Raw genomic sequence first — 26549 nt, 5'->3', positions numbered from 1 at the left:
GTTCCCCGATTTTTAAAAGAATTGTCCCCCCCCCCCCCCCCCCCCCCCACCCCACCCCCAGCACTTCCCCATGGAACTCTGCCACCCAGAACCACCACAGAGCACTCCCCACCAATGAAAATGGAAGAGCCCCTACCCGCTGCCCATGGAACTACCCCACCTTTCCCAGCATGGAACACCCCTCTGCCACCCAGCACTTCCCCCCCGCGGAACCCTGCCACCCAGCACCACCACAGAGTCCTCTCCGCCCCCACCCCCCAATGAAAATGGAACGGCCCCCCACAAAATACCCCTCTCCGTGCAATTGGGGGCAGTGCCAGGGAGTAATGCCCAGCATTGCCAGAGGCAAGATGTAGGAGGCCCGGATATGAACCTGCCCTGGCATGAACCTGTTCCCCCTGGGAGCTGTGTTCACCTGTGTGCCTCCAGCGAGGTCTGCTCACCAGGTGCAAGTTGTGGAGGACCAGTCATATTTCACATTGGCGTGCTCCCCTGCTGAGGTGAATGAACAATCCAATGGTGGGGTGGCGGGACTGCCAGGTGTGAAGGCCTGATCATAATATTGACATCTATGCAAATGGAGGCCTCGACTTTCAACGTTGGGATCCACGTTACGTCATTGGTGGTGGGGGGTGGGGGGGGGGGGGCAGTCGATTGGGAAAATCCTGCCAGCATAAAAGCCATTTTGAGACACCCATGGGATTTTCTGATCCCCCCCCCCCCCCCCCCCCCCTCACCCGCCCCTGGAAATGGAAGTGGAAAATCCCTCCCACATGGCAAATGGAATTCAAGCCGCAAAAGTGTGAGATCATGTATTGGAGGAGTACAAACAAGGCAAGAGAATTTTGCGGCTTGAATTCCATTTGCCACGTGGGAGGGATTTTCCAAGAGAATAGACAATAAATGGGAGGAATCTGAGCAGGTTAGAGGAACAGAGGCGTATCAGGGTTTATATCCACAGTTCCTTGCAGGAGGCATATCATGGAGATAAAATGGTCAAGGAAGCATACGGGATAGCCAAGGCCTGGAGGATAAAAGCAGGGAGGTTATGCTAGATCTGTATGAAACATGAGACCACAGTCAGAGTACCATGTACAGTTCTGATCACCGCATTACAGGAACAAAGAACAAAGGGAACAAAGAAAATTGCAGCACAGGAACAGGCCCTTTGGCCCTTCAGGCCTGTACCGACCATTGCAGCCCATCTGAACTAAAACCCCCCATCCTTCAGGGGACAGTATCCCTCTGAACTCATCCTAGTCATGTATTTGTCAAGACACCCCTTAAAAGTCACTATCGTATCTGCTTCCACAACGTCCCCCAGGAGTGAGGTCCAGGCTCCCACCACCCTCTGAGTACACCTCCTCTAAACCTTGCCCCTCTCAATATTCCGGGTTATATCCCATCAGGCCCTGGGGACATGTTAACTTTAATGTTTTTCAAGACCCCCAATACCTCCACCTTTTTGATCTCAACATGACCCAAGCTATCTACACATCCCTCCCCAGACTCATCAGCCACCAAATCCTTCTATTTGATGAACACTGACGCACAGTGTTAATACCTTAATAATAATATAATAATACATTTAATACCTTGCCCATTTCCTCTGGCTTCACGCATAGGTTGATATGCCATCAATAAACATACGATGTGTGGTGAACGTAACGAGGCTTTAATAAACTAAACAGAAAGCCTCCTGGCCTCGGATCCCCAACTGGGGCAACAGCGGAGCCTAGCCACCTTTATACCAAGCCCAGGGGAGGCGGAGCCAGCAGGCAGTATTGATGCGACCATCAATTCACTCAAGGACACGAGTAGAAGTAAACTGTGGCTTTAATCGACTTACAACTGAGCCTGCCTGTGACTAGCTGAACTGAAGGCAAACTCGCAAGACCGCAGCACTTTTTATACTTCCAGCTGTGGGTGGAGCCATGGGCGGAGCCATGGACGGAGCCAAGGGCGGAGCCCTGTACATGCTCCTCATCTCCTCCTGTGGGCAGAGCCTCGCAATGGCTCACAGATGGAGCCCACAGGGACACAGTGATACACAGTGTGAATTTATGTTATACATTCACCACATTCACCCCCTGTTAAAAAATCAAGTCCGGAGGGGGTGACAGGTCTATAACTTGAGTCAGTCCTGTGCTCAAATTGTTCGCTGGGACCGGCGGAGCACCGGAGTTGCAGCCGCTTCGGATGGCTGTGTGCTGATGTCCGGTGTGAATCCGAGGTTGGACTCCGGGGGTGGTTCTTTCCGAGCTTCGTTCCTGACCGGTGTGACGGGTGAAAGGGGGCGCAGGAAACCTGTAGGCGCAGGGGGTCGGGTGGGGTGTGGTGTGAAGGGTACCTCGGCGGTAGTGGTAGTAGTAATGGTAGATCTTGCAGGCGCCAGGTCCCGGAGGGAAACGGTGTCCTGTCGGCCGTCGGGGTGCTCAATAAATGCATAGTGGAGGTTTGAATGTAATAGTAGGACCCTCTCTACCAGCGGGTCTGTTTTATGTGTCCGGACTTGCTTCCGAAGGAGCTCGGGGCCCGGTGTCCTCAACCAGGATGGAAGCAAGGCCCCCGTTGTAGTGCCCCTAGGGAAAACAAATAATCGCTCGTGAGGAGTCTGATCAGTGGCCGTACACGGGAGGGACCTAATTGCATGGAGCGCATCGGGGAGGTCCTCCTGCCAGTGGGAGGTCGGGAGATTCCTGGACCGTAGGGTCAGTAGGACGGTCTTCCAGACCGTCGCGTTCTCCCTCTCCACCTGCCCGTTCCCCCTGGGGTTATAGCTGGTAGTCCTGCTCGAGGCGATGCCCTTGTCGAGCAGGTACTGACGCAGCTCGTCGCTCATGAAGGACAAACCCCTGTCGCTGTGGACATAGTTAGGGAAACCGAACAGGGTGAAGACACTGTGCAGGGCTCTGTTGACTGTATGGGAGGTCATATCGGGGCACGGGATGGCAAAAGGGAAGCGAGAGAATTCGTCTATGATGTTAAGGAAGTAAACATTACGGTTGGTCGAGGGAAGGGGCCCTTTGAAATCGATACTCAGTCGTTCAAAGGGCCGGGATGGCCTTTCCAGGTGGGCCTTGTCTGGTCTATAGAAGTGTGGTTTACACTCCGCGCAGATTGGGCAATTCCTGGTGATGGCTTTAACCTCCTCAGTGGAGAAAGGCAGATTGCGGGCCTTGATTTAGTGGGCGAGCCGGGTGACCCCCGGGTGGCAGAGGTCATTGTGGATAGCCTGTAGTCGGTTGTCTTGCATGCTGGCGCATGTGCCGCGGGACAGGGCATCTGGGGGCTCATTGAGCTTCCCCGGACGGTATACAATATCATAATTATAGGTGGAGAGTTCGATCCTCCACTGCAAGATTTTGTCATTTTTAATTTTGCCCCGCTGCGAGTTACCAAACTAAAGGCAACCGATCTCTGGTCGGTGATGAGGGTAAACCTCCTACCTGCGAGGTAGTGCCTCCAGTGCCGTACGGCTTCCACAATGACTTGGGTTTCCTTTTCGACTGCGGAGTGTCGAAGTTCCGAAGCGGAGAGGGTTCGTGAGAAGAATGCTACTGGCCTACCTGCCTGATTCAGAGTGACAGCGAGAGTGACCTCTGAGGCGTTGCTCTCCACTTGAAATGGGACGGATTCATCCACCGCCCGCATGGCGGCTTTGGCGATGTCCTCCTTAATGCAGTTGAAGGCCTGACGGGCCTCAGCTGACAGTGGGAAGAATGTAGTCTTAAATAGTGGGCGGGCTTTGTCCGCATACTGGGGGACCCACTGGGCGTAGTAGGAGAAAAATCCGAGGTACCTCTTGAGGGCTCTGGAACAGTGAGGGAGAGGGAGTTGTAAGAGGGGGCGCATACGATCAGGGTGAGGTCCTAGGACCCCTTTTTCCACGACGTAGCCGAGGATGGCTAGTCTGGTTGTGTGGAAAACGCATTTCTCCTTATTGTATGGGAGGTTGAGTTTTTGGGCGGTTTGGAGAAATCGGTGGAGGTTGGCGTCGTGGTCCTGCTGGTCATGGCCGCAGATGGTGACGTTATCCAAGTATGGAAACGTGGCCCGCAGCCCGTACTGGTCCACCATTCGGTCCATTGCTCGCTAGAACACCGAGACCCCATTCGTGACACCAAAGGGGACCCGGAGGAAATGGAAGAGGCGGCCGTCTGCCTCGAACGCCGTGTAGTGCCGGTCCTCCGGGCGGATTGGGAGCTGGTGGTATGCAGACTTCAGATCCACCGTGGAGAAAATCCGGTACTGGCCGGTCTGATTTACCATGTCTGCAATCCGGGGGAGGGGGTACGCATCGAGGTGCGTGAACCGGTTAATGGTCTGGCTGTAATCAACCACCATCCGGAACTTTTCCCCGGTCTTGACGACCACCACCTGAGCTCTCCAGAGGCTATTACTGGCCTCTCTGACTCCCTCACGTAAGAGCCGCTGGACTTCGGCTCAAATAAATATCCTGTCTTGCAGGCTATACCTCCTGCTGCGAGTGGCCACTGGTTTGCAGTTAGCGGTGAGATTAGCGAAGAGTGGAGGGGGGTCGATTTTTAGTGTTGCTAAACTGCATATAGTGAGAGGGAGAAGGGGTCCGCCGAAGCTGAGTGTTAGGCTCCTGAGGTTACACTGAAAATCGAGTCTGAGTAGGAGAGGGGCGCAGAGGTCTGGGAGGACATAAAATTGGAAGTTGGAGTAGTTGGCGCCCTGTATCGTTAGTGTTGCAACAGTGCGTCCTTGTATCTGGACACAGTGCGACCCCAAGGCGAGGGAGATAGTTTGCTGTGTAGGAAATATCGGGAGCGAGCAGCGTCTTACCAGGTCTGGGTGAACGAAGCTCTAGGTGATCCCGGAGTCGAAGAGGCATGGTGTCTTGTATCCGTTGACTTGAACGGACAGCATGGAGCTTCTGAGGTGCTTTGGCCATGATTGGTCCAAAGTGACTGTGCTGAGCTGCGGGTAGTCGGCGGCGTGGTCAGCGGTGCTGGAGCGGCCCCGTGGTGACAGTCCGCGAAGGTCGTAGTCGTCGATTTGCATATCGGGTGATGGCCAAGATGGCGGCCCCCGTTGATCGCACAGGGCGGGCGGCGAGGAAGATGGCATCCAAGATGGCCACCCCATTGATCTCACATGGTGGGCGGCGAGGAAGATGGCGCCCAAGATGACGGGTCCCATGAATCGCACATGGCCGGCCGCGTGGGGGAGGATTGCCAAGATGGCGGCCCACATGAGTCGCACATGTGGTGCGGAGGCGGAGTCGGCAGACACGCTGCCACATTGCGGGGTCTGCGGGCCTGTGAGTTGGAGGGCGATTGTTCTGGGTAGTGTTCGAGTTGGAGTTTTTAGTTTTAGCCAGGCATACCTTCGCAAAGTGTCCTTTCCGCCCGCAGCTGCTGCAGCGGGTGTTGGGGCTGGCCGCAAAAGTGGCACGATAGCTCTCCTTGGTGGGTGGGTGGCTGCGCGGCGCAGGCCTGGCGTAGTCTCTGGTCGGGAGTCCACGATGGGGTTGCGTGGTCGGCTGGGAACAAGTTTAAGCTTTGAAAAGCGACCTCCGAGGTCGCTAGCGTTACTGTGTCCTCCAGGTTCTGGGCCCCTTTTTCGAGGTGACGCTGGCTCACATAATTGGACCGGACCCCTGCAACATACACATCTCGGATGGCGAGTTCCATGTGCTGGGAGGCTGTCACAGCCTGGAAGTTACATTCTTGTGCTAGAGTTTTCAGGTCGCGCAGGTAGTCTTCTAGCGACTCTGTAGGGCGCTGGTGGCGGGTAGTAAAAATATGCCGCGCGTAAGCTTCATTTACGGGCCGCACGTACAGGCGGTCGAGTGTCGCGAGTGCCTCGGTGTACAAGTTGGTACTATCAAATTGAGTTGAAATACGATGGCTCACCCGTGCGTGTAGAAGACTGCGTTTCTATTCTTCAGTAACAGCGGAGGTAGTCGACCCAGCCAGGTAGGCCTTGAAGCACCGAAGCCAATGCAGAAATATTTCCTTCGCTTCTGCGGCCTGTGGATCGAGTTCCAGTCGATCAAGTTTGAGGGCTGATTCCATGGTAGTTTTTTTAAGTCGATTAAATTGATGCGACCATCAATTCACTCAAGGACACGAGTAGAAGTAAACTGTGGCTTTAATTGACTTACAACTGAGCCTGCCTACGACTAGCTGAACTGAAGGCAGGCTCACAAGACCGCAGCACATTATACTTCCGGTTGTGGGCGGAGCCAAGGGCGGAGCCCTGTACATGCTCCTCCTCTCCCCCTGTGGGCAGAGCCGCGCAACGGCTCACAGATGGAGCCCACAGGAACACAGTAATACACAGTGTGAATTTATATTATACATTCACCACAAGTAGTTTACCACATTATATATAATACAGTGGCAGTTTACCACAAGACACAAATTATACACTACAGTGGTTTGGACCCAGCAGGGACAAGCCCAGGCATGTAACAGTAGAACAGTGCAATACGATACAATGGTTTACCACATAGGACAGATGTGATTAAAGTTGAGAGACCACAAAGGAAGATTATATATTTTTCCAGCAAACCCCCCCCCCCCACAGCAGCAAGTTCTATCATTGGCCACTGCTGGGATTGTCTGGTCCCATTAAAGTCTACGGCGTTTTGCTTGGTTCATCATCAGGGAACACGTGGCAGGGGCCGACATTGGTGGGACCGGAAGACTCCGCTGGCGCAACGGGCCGTAAAACCCCACCTGTTGTCAGGAATGGAAAATTCTAGCGCTGAGGGAAAATTGGGTAGGGCGGGGTTATCTTCTTGGGAAAAAGAAGGCTGCAGGGAGATTTAAGCAAGCTATTTAAAATTCTGAGGGGCCGAGATAGAGTTGATCGGAAGGACCTATTTCCATTAGCAGAGAGGCCAACAGCAAGGGTGCAGAGATTTAAAGTAATTGGCAGAAGGAACTGAGTGAACATGAGGAGTAATCTTTGGACTGAGGGTGGGGTTTGTTCTTCGCTGTCTGAAAGGATGGTGGAGACAGACTGGTCACTGCGTTTAAAGAATACTTTAATATGATTTGAGGTGCTCTGATCTGCAGGTCTATGGACCAAGAGCTGGAAGGTGGGGTCAGACCGGATAGCCTTTCCTCAGACAGCACACACATGATGAGCGGAATGGCTTCCTTCTGTGCTGTGAATTTGCACATGTTTCTGTGCCACTATAACCTCGGCCAATTCCATAACCCAAGCTTTTGTCCAGTGGAACTCCACACTGAGAATAGAGTTCAGATGATTTATCACATGCTGCCATGAAGAATTCCATAACAATTTTCAAATGGTATTCTCGCAATGTCATCATTACTAGGGTCTCCCATGTCACTCTGTAAAACACCTGTGTGCCACGTTTACTGTTCGTTTGGTAGCAGCAGTGATGGCATGATTCATATTCTACCTTTGCAATGACTTTTTTTCTCTCTTTAAAGAACATGTACAAATCTGATTACAATAACTGGTTCAAAGGCATTGGCTGGAGCCCACTTGGTTCGCTTGAAATGGATAAAGCGAAGAAAGCTGCACAGGCACTCGATGAACATAATTACAGACAGAAGCCAAGCAAACTCAAGTTCACCAGTGTGCCTGACTCAATTGAAATGGAGCTGGCTAAAATCAATGCACTACAGCTCAATGATGTGAGTGGATCTTCACAGAACTTGTCAATGTTTGTATTATATGTCACATTTGCCGTGTGCCCTTCAATGGGTTTGTGCCCTTGTTCATATCACTTCAGCTATGGATGGTTCGGGGGATCATTTTCTTTGACATCAGTGCCACAGTTTAATGTATAATGGAAGCATGATGGCATAGTGGTTAGCACTGCTGCCTCATAGCGCCAGGGAAACCGGGTTCAATTCCGGCCTTGGGTGACTGTCTGTGTGGAGTCAGCACGTTCTCCCCGTGTGCGTGGATTTCCTCCGGGTGCTCCGCTTTCCGCCCACAGTCCAAAGATGTGCAGGTTAAGTGAATTGGCCATGTTAAATTGCCCCTGAGTGTCCAAAGATGTGCTGGTTTACTTATGGGTATGGGGTGGTGGAGTGCAGTTTTGCAGGGTCGGTGCAGACTCGATTGGGCCGAATGGCCACCTTCTGCACTGTAAGGATTCTATGATTCAATGAGAAGAGGGTATAATGTTGGCAAGGAAGACCTCTACCAGTTTCTCCCTTTAGCCTTCCATAACACATTGCATTTCTCTACATATCTCATTTGAGGGAGCTGCTAAAATCTGATAGAATCCGATTGTCAAGTCAGACTGTGCAAAGTCATGAAGCAGCATGAAAGACAGTATTCTGCCCTCAGTGGCATATATGGGTAATGCTCCATATGGCACTCAATGGATTTTCTACCTTCCGCTAGGTGATTTTCACATCTCAGTAACCTGCGTCTTGTGCCAGGTGAAGTAGTCCATTTGAGGATGATTTGGTTCATTTCTGTTTCCAATTACTACTCGGAAACCTTACATCATGGGCACCGTGGGCAGCACGGTAGCATTTGGTAGCACTGTTGCTTCGCAGTTTAGGGTCCCAGGTTCGATTGCTGTCTTGCATCTTTGTCTGTGTGGTGTCTACATGTTCGCCCCGTGTCTGCATGGGTTTTCTCCGGGTGCTCTGGTTCCCTCCCACAAGTCCCGAAAGATGTACTGTTAGGTAATTTGGACATTCTGACTTCTCCCTCTGTGTACCCGAACAGGCATCAGAATGTGGTGACTGGGGGCTTTTCACAGTGACTTCATTGCAGTGTTAATGCAAGCCTTCTTGTGACAATAAAGATTACACTTGTGTGCACATGCAACTTGTTCTTAATCTGACTTGGTTTTACTTTACAGAAACTATACCGCTCTGGAGGAGAGAAGATCAAGCACAAGTACACCTTGCCAATAGATGTTCCCCAGTTCATTCAAGCTAAATGGAATGCCTACAACCTCAGTGATGTAAGGATTGTATCCCTAGACGTTTGCCAACTTGGGTTATTCCTCTCGTGTGTTACAGAATATTCGATATTAACCTTTTGAGGATTAAGATAGCATTACTGAATCAGGATTGTGTTCATTGTCCTTTTACAGGACAGTCCCTGTTCCACCTTCGTTGGTGCAGCAAAATGGTGTTGGGGAATAAGCACCTTAGTGGATGCTTTATTGAACGTGACGTGTTTCGTGATGGCAGAAGTGGACCGCCATTGGTCGGCAGCTGGGGTCTCTACACTGTGTGCCTGCTAGCCCGGCACCAGACGGAGGACCGGTGGCCGTTTTGCGCCGTTTCATCGGTCGTAAAATACCACCATTCCCACGCCGGTGTCAGCACAGTCTCCCAAATAGAGAATCCAGCCCCATATTTTTACATTATTTTAAGATTCCTCTTGTTTTACCCCTTTTTTTTAAATTACAAAACTAACAACACACGGAGTTTTGTTATCACTGATGGTACAATTAGGAATTTACCCATGAATCAAACTACTGAGTATCTTATCAGACAGCACCATGTGAATTAATGGCAAGTTTCAATCAGTTTGATTGAATGAATACAGTAAGTCCTCACTTATAGTTGTCAATGGTATTTCCCATTGTGACCAGCCCACGCCACGGGGAAACCCATGGGCGGGGGTACACTGCCAGCGGGAAAATTCAATCGCAAAAAACGTAGAATTCCAGCCTTTATATCTACTCCATCAATTCATGAGTCCCACACAGTGGGTTAAGAAACACTCAAAATGGAGTCTGTCGGATATGGGGACAGGACATCTGCATTCAGTTCCCACCCCCCATTTTGTATGTCTATGGAGTCTGCCAGACTCTGTGAGAATGCGGCACTCAGTGTTCAATCATGGCCACATCAACTGGTCTAATATCTGGTTGAAGGACGTAACTGGTTGAGTTCTAGGATATGGGCTCCTATCCAGTCTCTTGACTGGAGAAGGGTACACAGCACAGGCAGGGCTAACTAAGGAAAAAATAATGCAAAATAAGCTAGTCATGGAGAATTTGAAATCTATGCATCAGAACATACCTCATTCATGTGGGGGGAGCGGAGGGGAGAGGTCGGTAAACTCAGTTGGCTCGATAGATGGTTTGTGATGCAGAACCCAACAGCGCGGGTTCAATTCCCATATCGGCTGAGGTTATTCATGAATGCCCTGCCTTCTCAACCTTGCCCCTCACCTGAAGTGTGGTGCTTCTTGTTATGTTCAATTACTTCCTTGATCATGAAGGTACACATAGAACACAAAGATATGATTGCCACAAGTATTTATTCTTGACACGCTGGATGGTAACTGTACATTTCTATGTACAAATAATTCTGTCTACGTTACTGTGAATCTAAGGAGGGAGATGACTTTCTCCTTGTACGTCCTACTATCCAATGCCTGCGTCACATACATCCCCTGGTATATATATCTCTGTATGGATGTCTGATTCCACACTGGCGGGAGGTCATAACTGTCCCTATATGTATTGGTCAGTGGCTCTGTATGCTAGTGATGTTATATACAAATATGTACATTGGTGCAACTATGTACAGGTATACATAGAAATGCCTGTGCGCATATCACCATAGCGGTAGCATTGTGGCTAGCACAATTGCTTCACAGCTCCAGAGTCCCAGGTTCGATTCCCGGCTTGGTTGACTGTGCGGAGTCTGCAGGTTCTCCCCGTGTGTGCGTGGGTTTCCTCCGGGTGCTCTGGTTTCCTCCCACAGTCCAAAGATGTGCAGGTTAGGTGGATTGGCCATGCTAAATTGCCCTTAGTGTTCAAAATTGCCCTTAGTGTTGGGTGGGGTTACTGGGTTATGGGGATAGGGTGGTGTGGGGTTGGGTAGGGTGCTCTTTCAAAAGAGCCGGTGCAGACTAGATGGGCCGAATGGCCTCCTTCTGCACCGCAATTTCTATGATAAACCCTCAGGCTAAATCACCACCAGTCAGCTCTCTCTCAAAAGGGGAGAGCAGTTTATGGTCCCCTGGGACTGTGGCAGGATTTCCATTTTTTACATTTGCAGTTAGTTATGGTGGATGGCAGTTGGCAATATTTAAGTCTTCATTAGATAATGCAATTTAATTAAAGGTTTGCTAATCATTTACAGCACTGTTACAAAAATAACTGGAAGAAGTCACTCGCTAAAGGACCTCACCTTAAGTCTGATGCCATCCCGATCGTTGCAGCCAAAGCTTCACGAAGGATTGCCAGTGACGTAAGTGCGCAGCAACATTCAGTGAAGTATGGCTTTTGACATAAATAAAAATTCATAACAGCTCACAGATCTGTGATTCCGCGGTTAATGCCCAACGAAGCGTTGGGAGGCGGATGTGTCAGGAAAACACGCAACAAAAACAAAAGCAAGTTAAGGTTCTCCAGCTGGACGTGCTGCATGTGAGTCAGAACTGCAAATGACAAGTTTAGGATTTAACTGCAAATTGAAGGCAAAAAACTAAAATGACGACTTGCTTGGATGGATATTGATGATAAACGAGGCAGCGGGAGGCAGGTGGAAGGGATAATTGGCACACTGATTGAGACAACAATGATGGGATTTTATTTTGTTTGAACAAACGTATCAATAAAAGAGAATTGTTCCCAGCGAGGTGGAATCCCTGACAGGGGAGATTGCCATTGTACATGATGATCAGTTGATGGTATTTCGTAAGTACCTTCTATCAGTCTTGATGGGGGGGAGGGGCGGTGCATAGAGGTTGAGGGCTGAAAGTTCCAATGGTTGAGCGAGAGAGGTATGAGTGATATTTAGGAGACAAAGTGGGTAATTTGCAGCCTGTGTTATTCGCTAGCGAGAACGGCGACGGAGAGGAAGATCCCATGAGAGTCAGGACTTGCGATTCTCATCGACGAGATCGCGTTTACTGATTTTCCACTCCCTTCACCAGTGAATGAACGAAGTTCACACCCAGAAAGGGCAGGAACCTCATTTAAATACACATTAGGCCCCATTAAAGGGGTTTACATTATGTTTCTCAGAGTGGGGAGGAGCTGGTGCTTGTGGTGGATGTAGGGGTGGCGGGAGAGAGTGCCGATGCTGATGGTGGTGTGGTGGTGTGGTGGTGGTGGTGGTGGTGGGGGTGGGGGGGGGGAGTGCAGGGGAGCAGAGGAGAGAAGGGGTGAGAGCCTTGATGCTGTTTTGGGGGGAGGGAGGTGGGATGAGAGCCCCGATGCTGACGGTGGTAGGGAGTGAGGGGAGGTGAGAGGTCCAATGCTGATAGTAGGAGTGGGGTGTTGTGGGTTAGAGCCCTGGTGCTGATGTTGGTGGTGGGGGGTAGGGAGTGGGCAGGAGCGAGCCATGATGCTAATGATGATGGGGTTGGGAGCGGTGAGAGCTCCGGCGCTGATGGTGGTGTGGAGTTGGGGGTGGCGTGGGGGAGCCCTGGTGCTGATGGTGGTAGGGGGGTAGGGGTGAGAGGCCCAATGCCGATGGTGGTGGTAGGTGGGGAGGGTCAGGAGAGAGCCATGATGTGAATGATGATGAGGTGGGGAGCGATGAGAGCTCCGGTGCTGATGGTGGTGTGGAGTTGTGGGGGGGGGGGGTTGTGCTGATGGTGGTGATGGGGGGGACGTGATGGTGGTCCGTGTCATTGGGGGCTAGTGCGAGGGTGGGGCGGGGGGATTGTTTCTGTGCTGATGGGGGCGCCGTTTGAAGGGCGCCCGATCTCTGTGGAGCTGGCCTTGCTGGTTCTATCAGGCGTCGCCACAGTAACGGCGTAAAACACACCCCTGAATTTGTTATCAGCGAGGCTCAAAATCTGGACTAAAATCTCGGCTGTGCAGCTGGAGACCTACACACCGGGTTTCAGTCAGGAACTGGCGCTCTGAAAAAGATATGGGAAAATTCCATCAAGTGAACATTTTTGTTATATTAAACACCGACAAAGGAAAGCAAAACACCACAGCTTGACAGGTGGAGGTAGAGAAATAAATTGCAGAGGCCCTCGGTATTTCAAAGCTCCATTGCCTGGGTGAACTGGAATGTCCCAATCTAAGTATTGATGAAGGAGCAGATATTTGATCAGTCGTTCATCTTGTGTGTGTGGGGGGTGGTGGTCAAGGGTGATACCAAGGATGTAAATTGTTGAATTCAGCCTCATCCAGTTGCAAGGAAGAAGGTTGGATTTAGTAGCTTGGGAACAGAGTTTCAAGTGGAGGGCAAAAGTGATGATTTTCTACTTCACACTATTTAGTTGGAGGAAATTTAAACCATTCCAGCAACGGATGTCAGACACGCACTGTGACAAACCAGCGCTAGTGTGGAGAGTCTCCCTCCACAGACGCCGCCAAACTTGCTGAGTTTTTCCAGCGGTTTCTGTTTGTGTTTCAGATTTCCAGCATCTGCTGTTTTTGCTTTTATTATTAGGAGAGAGTTGGTCTTGAAGTAGAAGTAAATGTTGTCAGTGCATATGTGGAACCTGATGTTGTAGTTCCCATGTTGTTGTTGAAGCTCAGAATGTAGATTTGAAATAGGTGGGAACTTTGGATCGATCCGTAGGGACTTCGAGAGCAGTGTTTTCAAACTTTTTTTCCTGGGACCCATTTTTACCAAATGGCCAACCTTCGGGACCCAACCCATCCAACCTTCGCGACCCACACCGGCCAACCTTTGTGACCCACACCGGCCGACCTTCGCGACCCATGCCGACCGACCTTCGCGAAACACGCCGGCCAACCTGCATGACCCACCATTTTCTCTTACCTTATTTGTTGCTGACAAAAATGGAGGTAATGGTTTTGGGTCCCTTTGGCCCCAATGGTCCCTTTGTCCCTTTGGCCCCTCGAACTTGAAACAAAAAAGGCTGCGACCACATTTTAAAAATGCGGTCGCACTGCTCATGTGCACTGATGATCGGGAATGCGCGCGCAGTGCGGCCGAATTTTAAAAATCTGTTCCTGGCCATTTTGAAGGCCGCTCGCAGTCAGCATTATTACAAGCTGGCTGCTTTGGTTGTTGGGCGTGGATTTGCGCGATCGGGAGCGCCGTGACAGACGGCTCCGCAACCCTCCCAACACCCGCCCACAACCCACCCATGGGTTGCGCCCCTGAGATTGACAATGCCTGTTTTAGAGGTATCAGTGCCAGAGTGTAAAGAGAACCGATTGCAGGTGATTCCTCAACTTTGATTGGATTAACAAAAATGGAGTCAGGCTAGGGTAGTCCTACTCCGTAAAATGCTGCAGGAGAGGCGATGGAGGAAGATGGTATGGCCAAAGGTTGTGGACAGGCCAAGAAGGCTGAGGAGGGACAACCACTGCAGAAACAAATACATAGGATGTAATTTGTGTCTTTGTTAAGGAAGGGCCATTTCAGTGCTGTGGCAAAGATGGAAACATGATCAGAGTGATTCAAATATGAAGTTGCAGGAGAGATGAGCATGAATATTTGTACAGTCACTAAACTTTCAAGCACTTGGGAGAGAGAAGACAGGTGGGAGATGAGGTGGTAGCTCACAAGGATGGAGAGGTCAAGAGTGTGTCTTTTTACAAGGGAGGGATGATGTCTGCAGACTTAAAGACAGGGAGACAATACCTTCGGGGAGAGAACAGTTAACAGTGTCAGCTAACACTGGGGCCAGGAAGGGAAGTTGGGTGGTCTGCAGTTCACTGGAAAATGTTGTGGTGAATGGAGAACGAAAGCCTGGATGGTTAGGAATTCAAAAGTGAAGCTATAAGTGACATGGGGAAGGGTTTTCCAGGGGCAGACACATTAGGAAGTATGGTGTAGAGTTAGAAATGTTATATGGGAGGATCGTGATACAGGGAAGTGATCAATAATGGCTTAACCCGAACTTGTTCTCCTGCCTTCCCACCATAGCCTATTACTCAGGAATCTATCTATCTCTGTCTTAAAGACATTCAGTGAATTGGCCTCCACAGCCTTCTGCGGCAAAGAGTTCCACACATTCACCACCCTCTGGCTGAAGAAATTCTTCCTCATCTCAGTTTTAAAGGATCATCCCTTCAGTCTGAGGCTGTGACCTCAGGTTCTAGTTTTCCCTGCTAGTGGGAACATATTCTCCACAACCACTCTATCTGGCCTCTCAGTAACCTGTAATATCATAGCTGATCTTCAAACTCAATGCCGTATTCCCACTTCCCCTCCATACCCCTTGATACATTAAAATCAAAATAATTACCTGATACAATTTGGCCACACCCCCACCATGGGTGGGGACAAGTAGTGAAAGGTACAGGCCAGAGGGAGAGGCTTCATTAGCCCTGAAAGTAACATCACCAGTCAACCAAGTTTCCAATAAAGCCATGATGTCAATGCAATTGCACGGGATGAGCTCAAAGATGTCATGGACCTTGTTCACGGTTCTGGGGGAAGATATGGAGAGAGTTGATCCGCTGGCAGAGTCCACAGGGTGAGCTTTGGGAGGAGCGAGTGGCACAGGAAGGAGATTGCTAAATTGGCCATCAGCAGATATGGGCGGGTGTCAGGTCAACCAAAGGGAAGGGCTGAACGTTTGGGTTTGTGGCTCATTTGGAAGCAGCAATAAGCACCTGGATGGGCCTGTCGGAGGATGGCCAGGGATGCACAGAAGGAAGATAAAGGCTTTTCAAAGAGGGAGTAGAGCCTTGGGGAGGGTAGAAATATGTGTTCACTCTCTGCCTGCCAAGTTGGAGGCTGAGGCACCTAGTTCGCGCCTGGAAAATACGGATGTAACTTCCAAATACTCAATCTTCAGTTATGTTTGCTTGATATGGAAATACAATTGTATTTTTTTAAAAATCATACTGAAGGATTTACTATTTGTTGCTCTGCCCCTTACCTTGACAATTACAATAACAAACCCCAACCATTTCTACCATTTCCTCAAAAAATCAACTGACCAACGACTCTTTTTAGGACCTACAAGATGTGAGTGCATATCAAACCAAAATGTAAATGAATGGTGAAATATGAATGATTAATGTAGCAGATTTCTATAAGGAAACCCCAGTGATTGAACCTGAAAGCTCAAGTATGTCTCGAAATCCACTCTTATTTGTTGCAGTACAAATACAAAGAGGCCTACGAGAAAGAAAAGGGGAAGCACTTTGGTTTCCGCAGCCTACGAGATGACCCTAAGCTGGTCCATTCCATGCACATAGCCAAGCTTCAGTCTGACCGTGAATACAAGAAAGACTATGAGAAGACCAAGACCAAGTATCACATGCCGGCAGACATGTTCCATATTATCGCCGCCAAGAAGTCCCAGGATGTGGCCAGTAACTGTAACTACCGGCATATGCTCCACAATTACACCTACCTGCCAGATGCCATGAGTGTAGCGCTGTCCAAAAACATGATGAACATACAGAGCGACGTAAGTCACACCGTTAAATGAGAAATAGGCTGGTACATTTTCCAGGGGAACTGTTGCAGGTGGGACGGAAACTTTGACGGACCATTTAAAGATCCGTTGACCTCCATGGGGGGGGGGGGGGGACTTCCAGTCTTGGAACGTTCGTCACCTTCTCTCGGTCATGAGCACTTCTTCTTCCAGCCTGAACAACTGCTCTTTGATACTTCAACTTGACTGAGGCATATCTATGGCAGAAGTTCAAAGTCCATGCCACAAGATTGAGCTCATCAACATCCCAGCACTGAAGGTTCATTCTCAGAGCCTTTCCCCTTTCAGATAAAATTTCAAATCAACATCTGCTTGTTTGGGGATTTAGGTGGGTGTTAAAGATCTTTTGAGACAATTTTAAAAAGAAAAAGGGGTTAATTATTCGTTGGTTATTAGCTTTGGGCACAAATACTGGGTGAACGATGGAAATCATTGGTTACATTTCACCAGGTCTTTGGAGATGGGTTGTGAGGTGGGAATGCTGACAAAAATGGCACGGGAAGGCATTGGCAGTGCGCAGGCCACAGCAAATATGACAGACAATCTGCCCTGCTGGAGCTTAATTGAGCCATTGAACTGGTCATTAATTGCCACTTACCACCATTGAAGGCATTTTGTCAATGGCTGTGGGGCCTCAGCCCCATGGGGAGACTGTTCATCGAAACTTGGTGACTTCCTAGTGGGCTCTTAGTGGGGGCAGGAGCTCCATTTTGGTCACTCATGGGTCAATGGAGGGTCTCTCTAGCAGCAATGGCTACCCCCGTGGTAATGGCACCACCTGTCCACTGAAACCACCCTGGCACTCCAATTACACGGCTGATTTGTATCTCAGATGCATTTACCTGCCTTAGCTCTATATCCCTAGATACCCTTAATGGTCTCTTACTCCCAGTCTTCATAGTTTCAACTGTTCCAACATTCACAGCATTTTAGATCATAATACTTTGCTATACCTGGGCTTTGTCCTATTCGATACTGTAAAATGTGCTCAAATATGTCTGCAAATCTTCATTTTGACCAGAACCTGTACAGGCAGGACTACAATTGCTGGCAAAAGGGCATTGGCTGGATCCCTATTGGCTCGCTAGATGTGGAGAAGGTCAAGAAAGCAGGAGAAGTCCTGAGTGAGCATAAATACCGCCAGCATCCAGACAGGCTGAAGTTCACCAGCGTCCCTGACTCCATGAATATGGTTCTTGCCACAAGTAACACAAAGCAGCTCAATGACGTAAGTGCTTCTGTCTTACACTCAGTTCTGTTACACTTATTCGTGCACCGCGTGTTTCTGATGACACTGTAAAAAAATAAATGATGTTGAAATGCAAGTGTGCACTTTCATATTTGCGTGCTCGGGGCTTGTGACCGATTACACCCATTAGAAGGGAGTTTTCCCTTGGATTCACCGTCCCGGACCATTGGCATGTTTAGGGTACATACCTGGTTTAAGCCTCAGCCTGGTTGGATCTGTAGAGCCCGAAAAAGGGTGGGAAACAAGAGTATTGTGACACTTCCGTGAGACCTTCAATTATAGTCCTGGCAAACTGCCTCAAGGTTATTTGGAGGTCTGGGAATGGGTTGAAGGGGGTGGAGAGGGGTAGTGGGCAATTGGTGCAAATGCCCCAAATGTGGTGAAATACCTGGCACTGTTAATCAATCCAGGAGCTATCTCCAACAACTTCCAGTGTATGAGAATCGCAATCAAAACCCATTGCAGGTTCCTTCAGGACACCCTCTGATAGGACAGCCAGTGAGCAGATGATGAAGAGTGAGGAGGAGTTGGAACCTCGCCTCAGTTGAATGATTATGCCGGCCCGCTTCTACTCTATGGACACACCCGATACAGCCCGTTTGTTGAATCCCAGGGTAACAGATTAATGACAGGGGTCTGATGTAATAGGTCTGCACTTTTATTTCTTCTCTGTTCTACCCATGTCCCGTGGAGACAGAGAGCTCCACTAAATCTTTAGGTAACTAGAGGGGAAATCTGACTGTTAATGAAGAATCGCGTTTTGATAACACATTTATTCGGCATACTTATAAATTCATGGATGCACTTCTATTTAAAACACATATGCTCATTTTGTACTCCAGCAAGTTTATGAAAAATCACAAAGATGTATCATTTTAAATGAATTTTAAAAATGTTCTAAAATGTTCTCAAGTTGTAAATGAATATTCTGGCTGGCTCCCTGACTCTTTAATGAAAGTTCTCGGACAGTGTGGGTTGCTAATGAATAATGAACACCAAGGACATATTTATTGAAAGTTCATCCGAAAGCTTTTTTTAATCATGAGGGAGAATTGCCAAATATGGGAATCCCAAATTACTTATGGGTCCTTTGATTTATCACAGAGATGCAGGATCTTCAGAAATGACAATGTGCGCTCAGCACTGAGAATCTGTTAGCTTTGATTCAAATACTAAGGATTTTCTCACTTTGCTTTCAGCTAAACTACAGAAAATCCGGTGAAGAGGTCAAGCATAAGTATACACTTGATCTTGATTATCCACCATTCGTGCAGGCTAAGGCCAATGCTCAAAATATAAGTGAGGTAAGTACCCAGAGAAGTAAAAGTTTTACTTAGCAAATATGACATTGGAATAAAGATAGCACTGAACCATGGTAACATCATCTGATAACTGTCGCTGACGTGTGTAAGAAAAAAAGCTGAATAAATATGCATCGTGGAGGGAAAAATAAATTTAAGATTTGTACGCGACTGTGGAGGAGCAAAGTTTACAACATAATTGAAAGCTTTCCTGTGAAATGCAGCCTTTCAGTAACTCTGAGCATCCATTAGTCTCAAAATATTCTTGTCCATTTCCTTTACATATCAAAATAGTCCAAATGTCAGAAATCGTCAAATTTTCCTTCAGAAAGAACATGTTGACAACGCACCTAAATGAGCAAGTTCATAATGGGGGTGTTAATAATGAGAGTGTCATTATTAGAATTTATTTTATCAAGAAGTGAACTTATGAATAAAAGCATTGCAACAAATACCAACGGGTATCCAAATTTTTTAAATTTGAGAATAAACAGACACAAATGACGGGCAGAGGAAGAGCCTATTGGTTCATCGGACAGAAAAAATTGGAAGAGATGTTATCTTCACTGCCTAGATGGCAATGTAGTAAGAACGCATGCTCACCATTGTAGAAACCACCTGATCTTCAATCCATTGGGATCAATAATAATGGAAATGAGGAAGCTTCTATAACAGGTGGGGGATTCACTCTGTCGGATTACCATCCAGTAGTGAATCAAAAATCTAGCCAATTAGATCCTTTAAGGGAAACATATGTAAACATTCGAAAACAGAAAAGAAACAACAAGCAATTATATATTGCCTTCACGACCTCAGGGAATTCTAAAGTACTTCATAGTCAATGAAGTACCTTTGAAGGAAGAGAGATATAAGGTTATACCAAGAGAGCAAAACAATGGCACTGGTTTGGGATTGTTCAGGTAATGAACCAGCACAGACATGATGGACCAAATGGCTATAAAACTCTATGGTTCTATCTGGAAAATTCTCTAAAGGCCTTACATCACAGATGGGGCCTTGTAAGCAGTTGGCATCTTGTCAGAAAATTGCGTGCAAAACTCCACCAGCAATTCAGGATTTTGGAAAGCATGCCCATTGATTTCAGTTTTGAGCTAGTTGAATGGTGCAGAAATATTTCCCTGACTGTTAGTTCTGGATCCTTGGAGAAAAAGATTTGTTTCAGCAGATCATATTTTTTTCCCACCGTGATGTCAACAGTTTTGCCATTAACCTCTGTTTGGGTTCTTTAGTTTCAGCAGTGCTCTGGCCTCTTCTGCTTTTGACAAGAAGACTTGTAGTTTAATACAATTTACAACTCGGTGTGAAATACTGTGGCAATCAGTTCTCAAGTCCTTCACGGGGAGATGGTGGCATATTGATAATGTCACTGGACATGTAATCCAGAAGCCCAGGCTAATACTACGGGGATATGGTGGTATCAGTGGTTAGCACTGCTACCTCACAGCACCAGAGACCGGGTTAGATTCTGACTTTGGGTGACTGTCTATGTGGAGTTTGCACATTTTTCCTCTGTCTGCGTGGGTTTCCTCCGGGTGCTCTGGTTTCCTCCCACTGTCCAAAGATGTGCAGGTTAGGTGCATTGGCCACATTAAATTGCCCCTAGGCGGGGTTACGGGGATAGGTTTGGGGGATTGGGCCTAGGTAGGGTGTTCTTTCAGAGGGTCAGTGTAGACTCGGGCCGAATGGCCTCCTTCTGCGCTGTAGGTATTCTATGATATGGGTTCAAATTCTACCATGGCAACTGAAAATTAAATAATGAACGTGGAACATAAAGCTAGTCTCAGTAATGGCAACCATGACAACTATTGTCAATTGTTGGAAAGACCCACCTGGTTCACTAATGCCCTTTAGGGAGGGAAATCCGTCATCCTTACCTGGTCCGACTGACATATGACTCGCGTTACACAGCAATGTGGTTGATTCTTATCTGCCCTCTGATTGGCCCAGCAAACCACTCAGTTCAAATCCAACAGGGGTTGGGCAGCAAATGAGCTAGTGATGCCCAACTTGTTGAAAAAAACAAAATGAAGGAAATCTCCATGATATCCTGGCATTTTGGGTTTGACTTGGTAAGAATGTCACATGAAGTTTTAGTTTGTGTTTATTAAACTGAAGTTTTATTATGCACACTATCTTCCAACATTGCACCCCAATCTACTGTAAAATTAAATTTCACATTTTTGTTTTCAAGCAACGCTATAAGCAAGCCTGGCACAAGACAATAGCTAAAGGCCATGATATTCGGGCAGATGCCATTCCAATTGTTGCAGCTAAAGCTTCAAGAAACATCGCAAGTAATGTGAGTAAATTCCATTTGTGGTGCTTACATTTAATTATCTTAATAGATTGCTTTGCTAGGGTCGCTGACATGGTAGATAGAGAGAATCAGTAAGTGTTCTGTACAAGAAAGTACTGCCCTTAGGAGTAAGGGATACAAGACTGATGTGAGGAAGAACTTTATTTTTAACGCAGCGAGTGGTAATGACCTGGAACCCACTGCTTACGAGGGTGGTGGAAGCAGAGGCAATCAATAATTTCAATAGGAAATAGGATGGGACCTTAAACAAAATAACTCGCAGGACAATGGGCCTAGAAGAGAGGAATGGGACTAACTGGATTGCTACATGGAGAGCTGGAGTAGACCTGATGGGCTGAATGGCCATCCTCTATGTCTGAAATATTGCCATGATTCATTGACCTGGATTTTCAAAAGGCAACGAAGATTAAGGCACATTGAATAGAGAATTGATTAGAGGCATGAGGCAGACACAATATAAAAAGAAAAGTCTTCAATTAGCAAACACTGACAGGCTGTATTCTGCAGTGATTTGGGCTGGTGACGTTATCTGCAATGGGAGGCAACCATACTCAAATTTGCTGACTTTTCACTGTAATTAATTGTGAAGCAACAGGAAATTGCAAAAGGTCAAAGGAATATTAAACCCATGGTGGGGTGGGTATGATTGATGGCAGATGCAGATTGTGCAAGTTGAGTCTTTACAGTTTTAGATTTAGGAACGGCAGGTGGGACTGTTGGATTTTATTGCAAAGGGGATGTAATATAAAAGTATTGATGTTTTACTGCTGCTGTACAGGGCCTTGGTGAGACCACACCTGGAAAACAGTGCATAGTTTTGGTCTCCTTATTTGAAAAAATATTTATCATTGCGTTAGAAACGGTTCAGTGGAGCTCCACTTGACTCATTTTTGGGATGAGGGGGCTATCTTATGAAGAACGGTTGAAGAGGTGAGGCCCGAATCCACTGGAGTTCAGAAGAATGAATGGCTATTGTGTAAGATCATGAAGGGAATTGACAGGGTGGATGCTGGGAGGATACCGGGGGGCTTGAATGAAGGGGGGGGGGGGGGGGGGGGGGGCTTGAATGAGGGGACACAGTTTAAGATTAAGAGATCTTTTAAGACTGAGATGAGGAGAATGTTTTTTCCCTGAGGGTGGCTAGTATGTGGAATTCTTCCCCAGAAAGCAGCAGTCATTGAATTTACTTACGGCAGAGTTGTACAGATTAATGATAGACAAGGGAGTCAAGGATTATGGGGGGCAGACAGGAAAGTGGAATTGAGTCCTCAACCAGATCACCCGCGATGTAATTGAATGGTGGAGCAGGCTCGAAGGGCTGAATGGTCTAGTCCTGTTCCTAAGCCCGATGTTCTGGTGCTCAAGTATGGTACAAAAGTGTGGGGGAGGGAGAATTTACAAAAGTCTATACAATTTAGGTCACAGTGGCAAGAAACAATCAAAATATCTAATGGGATCGCGTTCTTCATTACTTGAGGCCAAGCATTTGAAAAAACGGATAATTGCAATTATACAGGGCGCTCAAATATGATGTTTAGTTGTGAGCACTTCACCTGAAGAAGGAGGCACTGGTCGAGAAGGGGGGAATAGTAATGGAATTCCAGAATGATACATGAGCCTAAGAGACCAATCTATAGTGAGAGGTTAGTTGGAGAGGATCCCCTTTAAAGGATCCCCTGAAAATATTGAAGGGTCAGGTTATGTAGGAAAATACCTTGCAGTAGAGTGGAGTGGTTAAAATGAACATCATTTAAAGGGAATCAAGTTAGGGATTGATGAGGGACAAAGAATGAAATGTTAATAGGTTGAGATGAAATAGAGGGGAGGTGGCTCGAGTATACCATAAACACCAGCGTAGACATTTTGGGTTAAATGTCGCTGTGCTGTGAAATTGTACATAGTTCCATGAATTCCATTTTTAATACTTGGGTCTACAGTAGCACCTGAGCATCGACTGCACTTTACCCAGATTATACTGCCATTTAGAAGGTCAAAGGCAGCAGACAGGGGAACACCACTATCTGGAGGTTCCCATTCAAGCCATTCACCAACCTGACTTGGAAATATATCACCGCTCCTACAATGTCGCTGGGTCAAAATCCTGGAACTGCATCCCTAACAGTGTTGTGGGTGCACCTAGACCACAGAGACTGCAGTGGTTTGCTGTTGCCTTCTACAGGTGGCTGACCAGGAATCTCTCCTAGTCGTACCTCCTGTCACATGTGTATGTTGGAAGGATTTACAAATTGTTACTCAAACAGTTTTGCAAGATGATGGCAAGATTCTCTAGCCTCCCTGCGGCGTCTTTCTCAGCAGCATTTTCAGGTGCCGCCAAAGCCAGTGGGATTTCCCGTTGAATCCATTCCACGCTGCCAGGAAACATGCAGTGGGGGGTGCGCCGTCAGCAGGACCGGAAGATTCCGCTGGCGTGAACAGCTGGAAGATCTCTGTCTTAATGCACCTTCCTTGGCCATCAGGTCTTGGAGTTGGAGTTGAGCCTGGAGCTTCGAGCTCAGGGGCAGGACCCTATCCAGTGTGCCACAAGAGCTCCCACTGTCTTTTAGTTAGAGTTCAAAACAAAGGAGCATAATCTTAAAAATCAGACCTAATATGAATTACTTGACACAAAAGGTTATGAATGTACTGCCCAGAAAGACCATCATTTGAGAATATACTAAGTTATTAAAAGGGAGAAAGATGCTCACTTTGGAAATGAGGTTAATAAGGATATATATATATATGAGAGAGAGAACAGCAAATTGGTTTTAAAGGCTGAAGCTGCCTTGGTTAAATAATTAAAGCAACTAACCAAAATTAAAGACAACGCCCTCATAGTTAAATGGGCCACTTCTGTGGAATTAATAATAGTTTGGGTTGGATTTGAATTTATTGTCACATGTACTAGAATTTGCAATGAGTGGTGAGGTAATGGTATTTGCCGCTGACCTTGAAGAAAATCGCCTAGAAAGATTTGGCAGCATCTCTGGTGCGGACTTTCCCTTCCTCAACCACTGTTTAACTTTGACCCCCAAGCCAAGGAGTCACCGGGCAATTTGTATGTGCCTCCAAAAGTCCACCCTTTGGAGGAGCACAGAATTACCAACACAACATCTGGATTTCCAAATTACTCTGCGCATGTGCAGACTCTTGAAGTTGCTGACAGTTTCGCTTTCATTGCCATCATAAAATCCAGGCGGCAATTTCCATTGTTCACCAAGGTGGGAAACGAGAGGACAAAAATTTTAAACAAAAACGAAAAGGGAAAATAGAAAAGATTTATTTGCATAGAAGGTGCTTAAAATGTCCAATTCTCCATCACAAACTATCGTTGAAGAAGAATGGATCAATTATTTTCCAAGGAAGTCACATAATTTCTCCAAGGAAGTGAAATGTTAAAGGGTTATGAGGAGTAAATAAGAGAGTATGGTTAATCTCAGGGATTCATTTTGGGGGAAAGGCAGCTGTTGGATGGTATGTTTCTGAGCTAGAACACAGGACAGCCTCCTGTTTTGCTACATGACATGATGACTGAACACTTATGATACAGGTCTGAGTGGGTTATTTACATTTCAGTTAGATTTTTTCCAACAAATGCAGATCCCAAATTACTTTCATTGTACAGAATGTACATGATGCTGTTTATATAGTGCAGTGAGAGTAAGTGAACTAAAATGTCTAACAGAAAAGAAGTTTGATACACAACAAAGAAAGGTTGGGGGGCGATTCTCCGAGCCCCGCGGCGGGCCGGAGAATCGATGCAACCGCGCCACGACACCCCGACGCTGGCGTGCGATTCTCCGAGGTGCGGAGAATCGGCGGCATTTGCGCCGGCGCGTTTGGTGCGGCGCGGGCCGCTGGAATCGGCGATGCCACCGATTCTCCGGCCTGGATGGGCCGAGCGGCCACGCAGATCCGACAGAGTCCCGTCGGCACAGTTCACCCCTGGTCGCTGCCGGCGGGAACTCTGCGCGAACAGTTGGGAGGCGGTCTGTGGGGTTGAGAGGGGCTCCTTCACCTGGGGGGGGGGGGGGGGGGAAGGGGAAGGGGACCTCCGATGGGGTCTGGCCCGCGATCGGGGCCCACCGATTGGCGGGCCGGCCTCTCCCACTCCAGGCCTACTTTCTGGTGCGGCCGGCCCCTGAACACTGACGCCATGTTGAGACGGGGCCGGCATGCTAAAGAAGTCCCCCGCACATGCGCAGGTTGGCGCGGTGCCCATTTGGCACCAGGAAAGCAGGTTGGAGCGGCATGAACCGCTCTGGCCCCCTGTGGGGGTCAGAATCGGTCGTACCTGGGCCCGGTTCACGCCTTCGTGAAACGCGACGGTGTTCAAGACGGCGCGAACACTTGGGCTCCAAATTGGAGAATCGCCCCCATGATTGTTTGACTGTCTCTCCGCTGAAGAATTAAGAAAGATTTTAATTGACATAGAGTAAACAGTAAGAGCTCATGATTATGTATTGTCGCTTCTAAAATTGACACAGTTGCACTCTGTGGTGTTGATTTTCTTCATTATTATTACAGTACAGATATAAAGAGGCCTATGAGAAGGATCGGGGTAAGCACGTTGGCTTCCGCAACCTGCAAGATGACCCTAAGCTGGTCCATTCCATGCACATAGCCAAGATTCAGTCTGACCGTGAATATAAGAAAGACTATGAGAAGAGTAAGACCAGGTACCACACACCAGTGGACATGATGAACATTACAAATGCCAAAAATTCCCAGGCAGTGGCCAGTAACTGCAACTACAGGCATCAGATCCACCACTACACATATCTACCGGATGCAATGAACTTGGTACTATCCAGGAACATGATGAACATACAGAGTGACGTAAGCATTCTTGTTTCACCACATAAAGTCAATATGTGTCAAATAAGTGAAATTTGTGACGGTGCCCTTCATCTCCATTAACCGCCGGAATAAGGATGTCTAGGACTCGGGAACGACAGTTACTAGAGTGAAACCAAAGATGAGGGGCGCGATTCTCCCAGCCCTGCGTTGGGCGGAGAATCGCCGCAACCGCACCATCCGGCCCCAACGGCGGAGCGCGATTCTCCGAGGTGCGGAGAATGGGTGCCATTTGCGCTGGCGCGTTTGGTGCGGCGTCGGTCGCGGGCCCCTGTATGAAGCCGGGCCACCGATTCTCCTGCCCGGATGGGCCGAGTGGCATGCGGAAAAAGCAGGGTGCTGCCGGTGCCGTCCACACCAGGTCGCTGTCGGCGGGAACAGTGCGCGAAGGGTCGGGGGGTAGCCTATGGGAGTGGGGGCTCCGTCCCCGGGGGGTCCTCCGATGGGGTTTGGCCAGCGATCGGGCCTCACC

The 26549-nt window shown here is 48.1% G+C and overlaps 1 protein-coding gene across 12 annotated transcripts in view; it reads left to right on the top strand.

The window, feature by feature from the left end:
* neb (nebulin) overlaps nt 1–26549 on the top strand; it is a 361584-nt gene that overhangs the window by 76126 nt on the left and 258909 nt on the right. For all 12 annotated transcript variants that reach the window (XM_038790010.1, XM_038790016.1, XM_038790008.1 and 9 more), the window contains 8 exons: nt 7440–7646; nt 8837–8941; nt 11085–11192; nt 15997–16308; nt 17357–17563; nt 18784–18888; nt 21098–21205; nt 25748–26059. In XM_038790010.1, coding sequence (XP_038645938.1) covers nt 7440–7646; nt 8837–8941; nt 11085–11192; nt 15997–16308; nt 17357–17563; nt 18784–18888; nt 21098–21205; nt 25748–26059 — 1464 coding nt within the window. The remainder of the gene's footprint in view (nt 1–7439; nt 7647–8836; nt 8942–11084; nt 11193–15996; nt 16309–17356; nt 17564–18783; nt 18889–21097; nt 21206–25747; nt 26060–26549) is intronic.

Source organism: Scyliorhinus canicula, chromosome 2 (assembly GCF_902713615.1).
Source record: "Scyliorhinus canicula chromosome 2, sScyCan1.1, whole genome shotgun sequence".
In the NCBI taxonomy this organism is placed as follows: Eukaryota; Metazoa; Chordata; class Chondrichthyes; order Carcharhiniformes; family Scyliorhinidae; genus Scyliorhinus; species Scyliorhinus canicula.
This window is presented reverse-complemented; position numbering and strand designations above follow the sequence as displayed.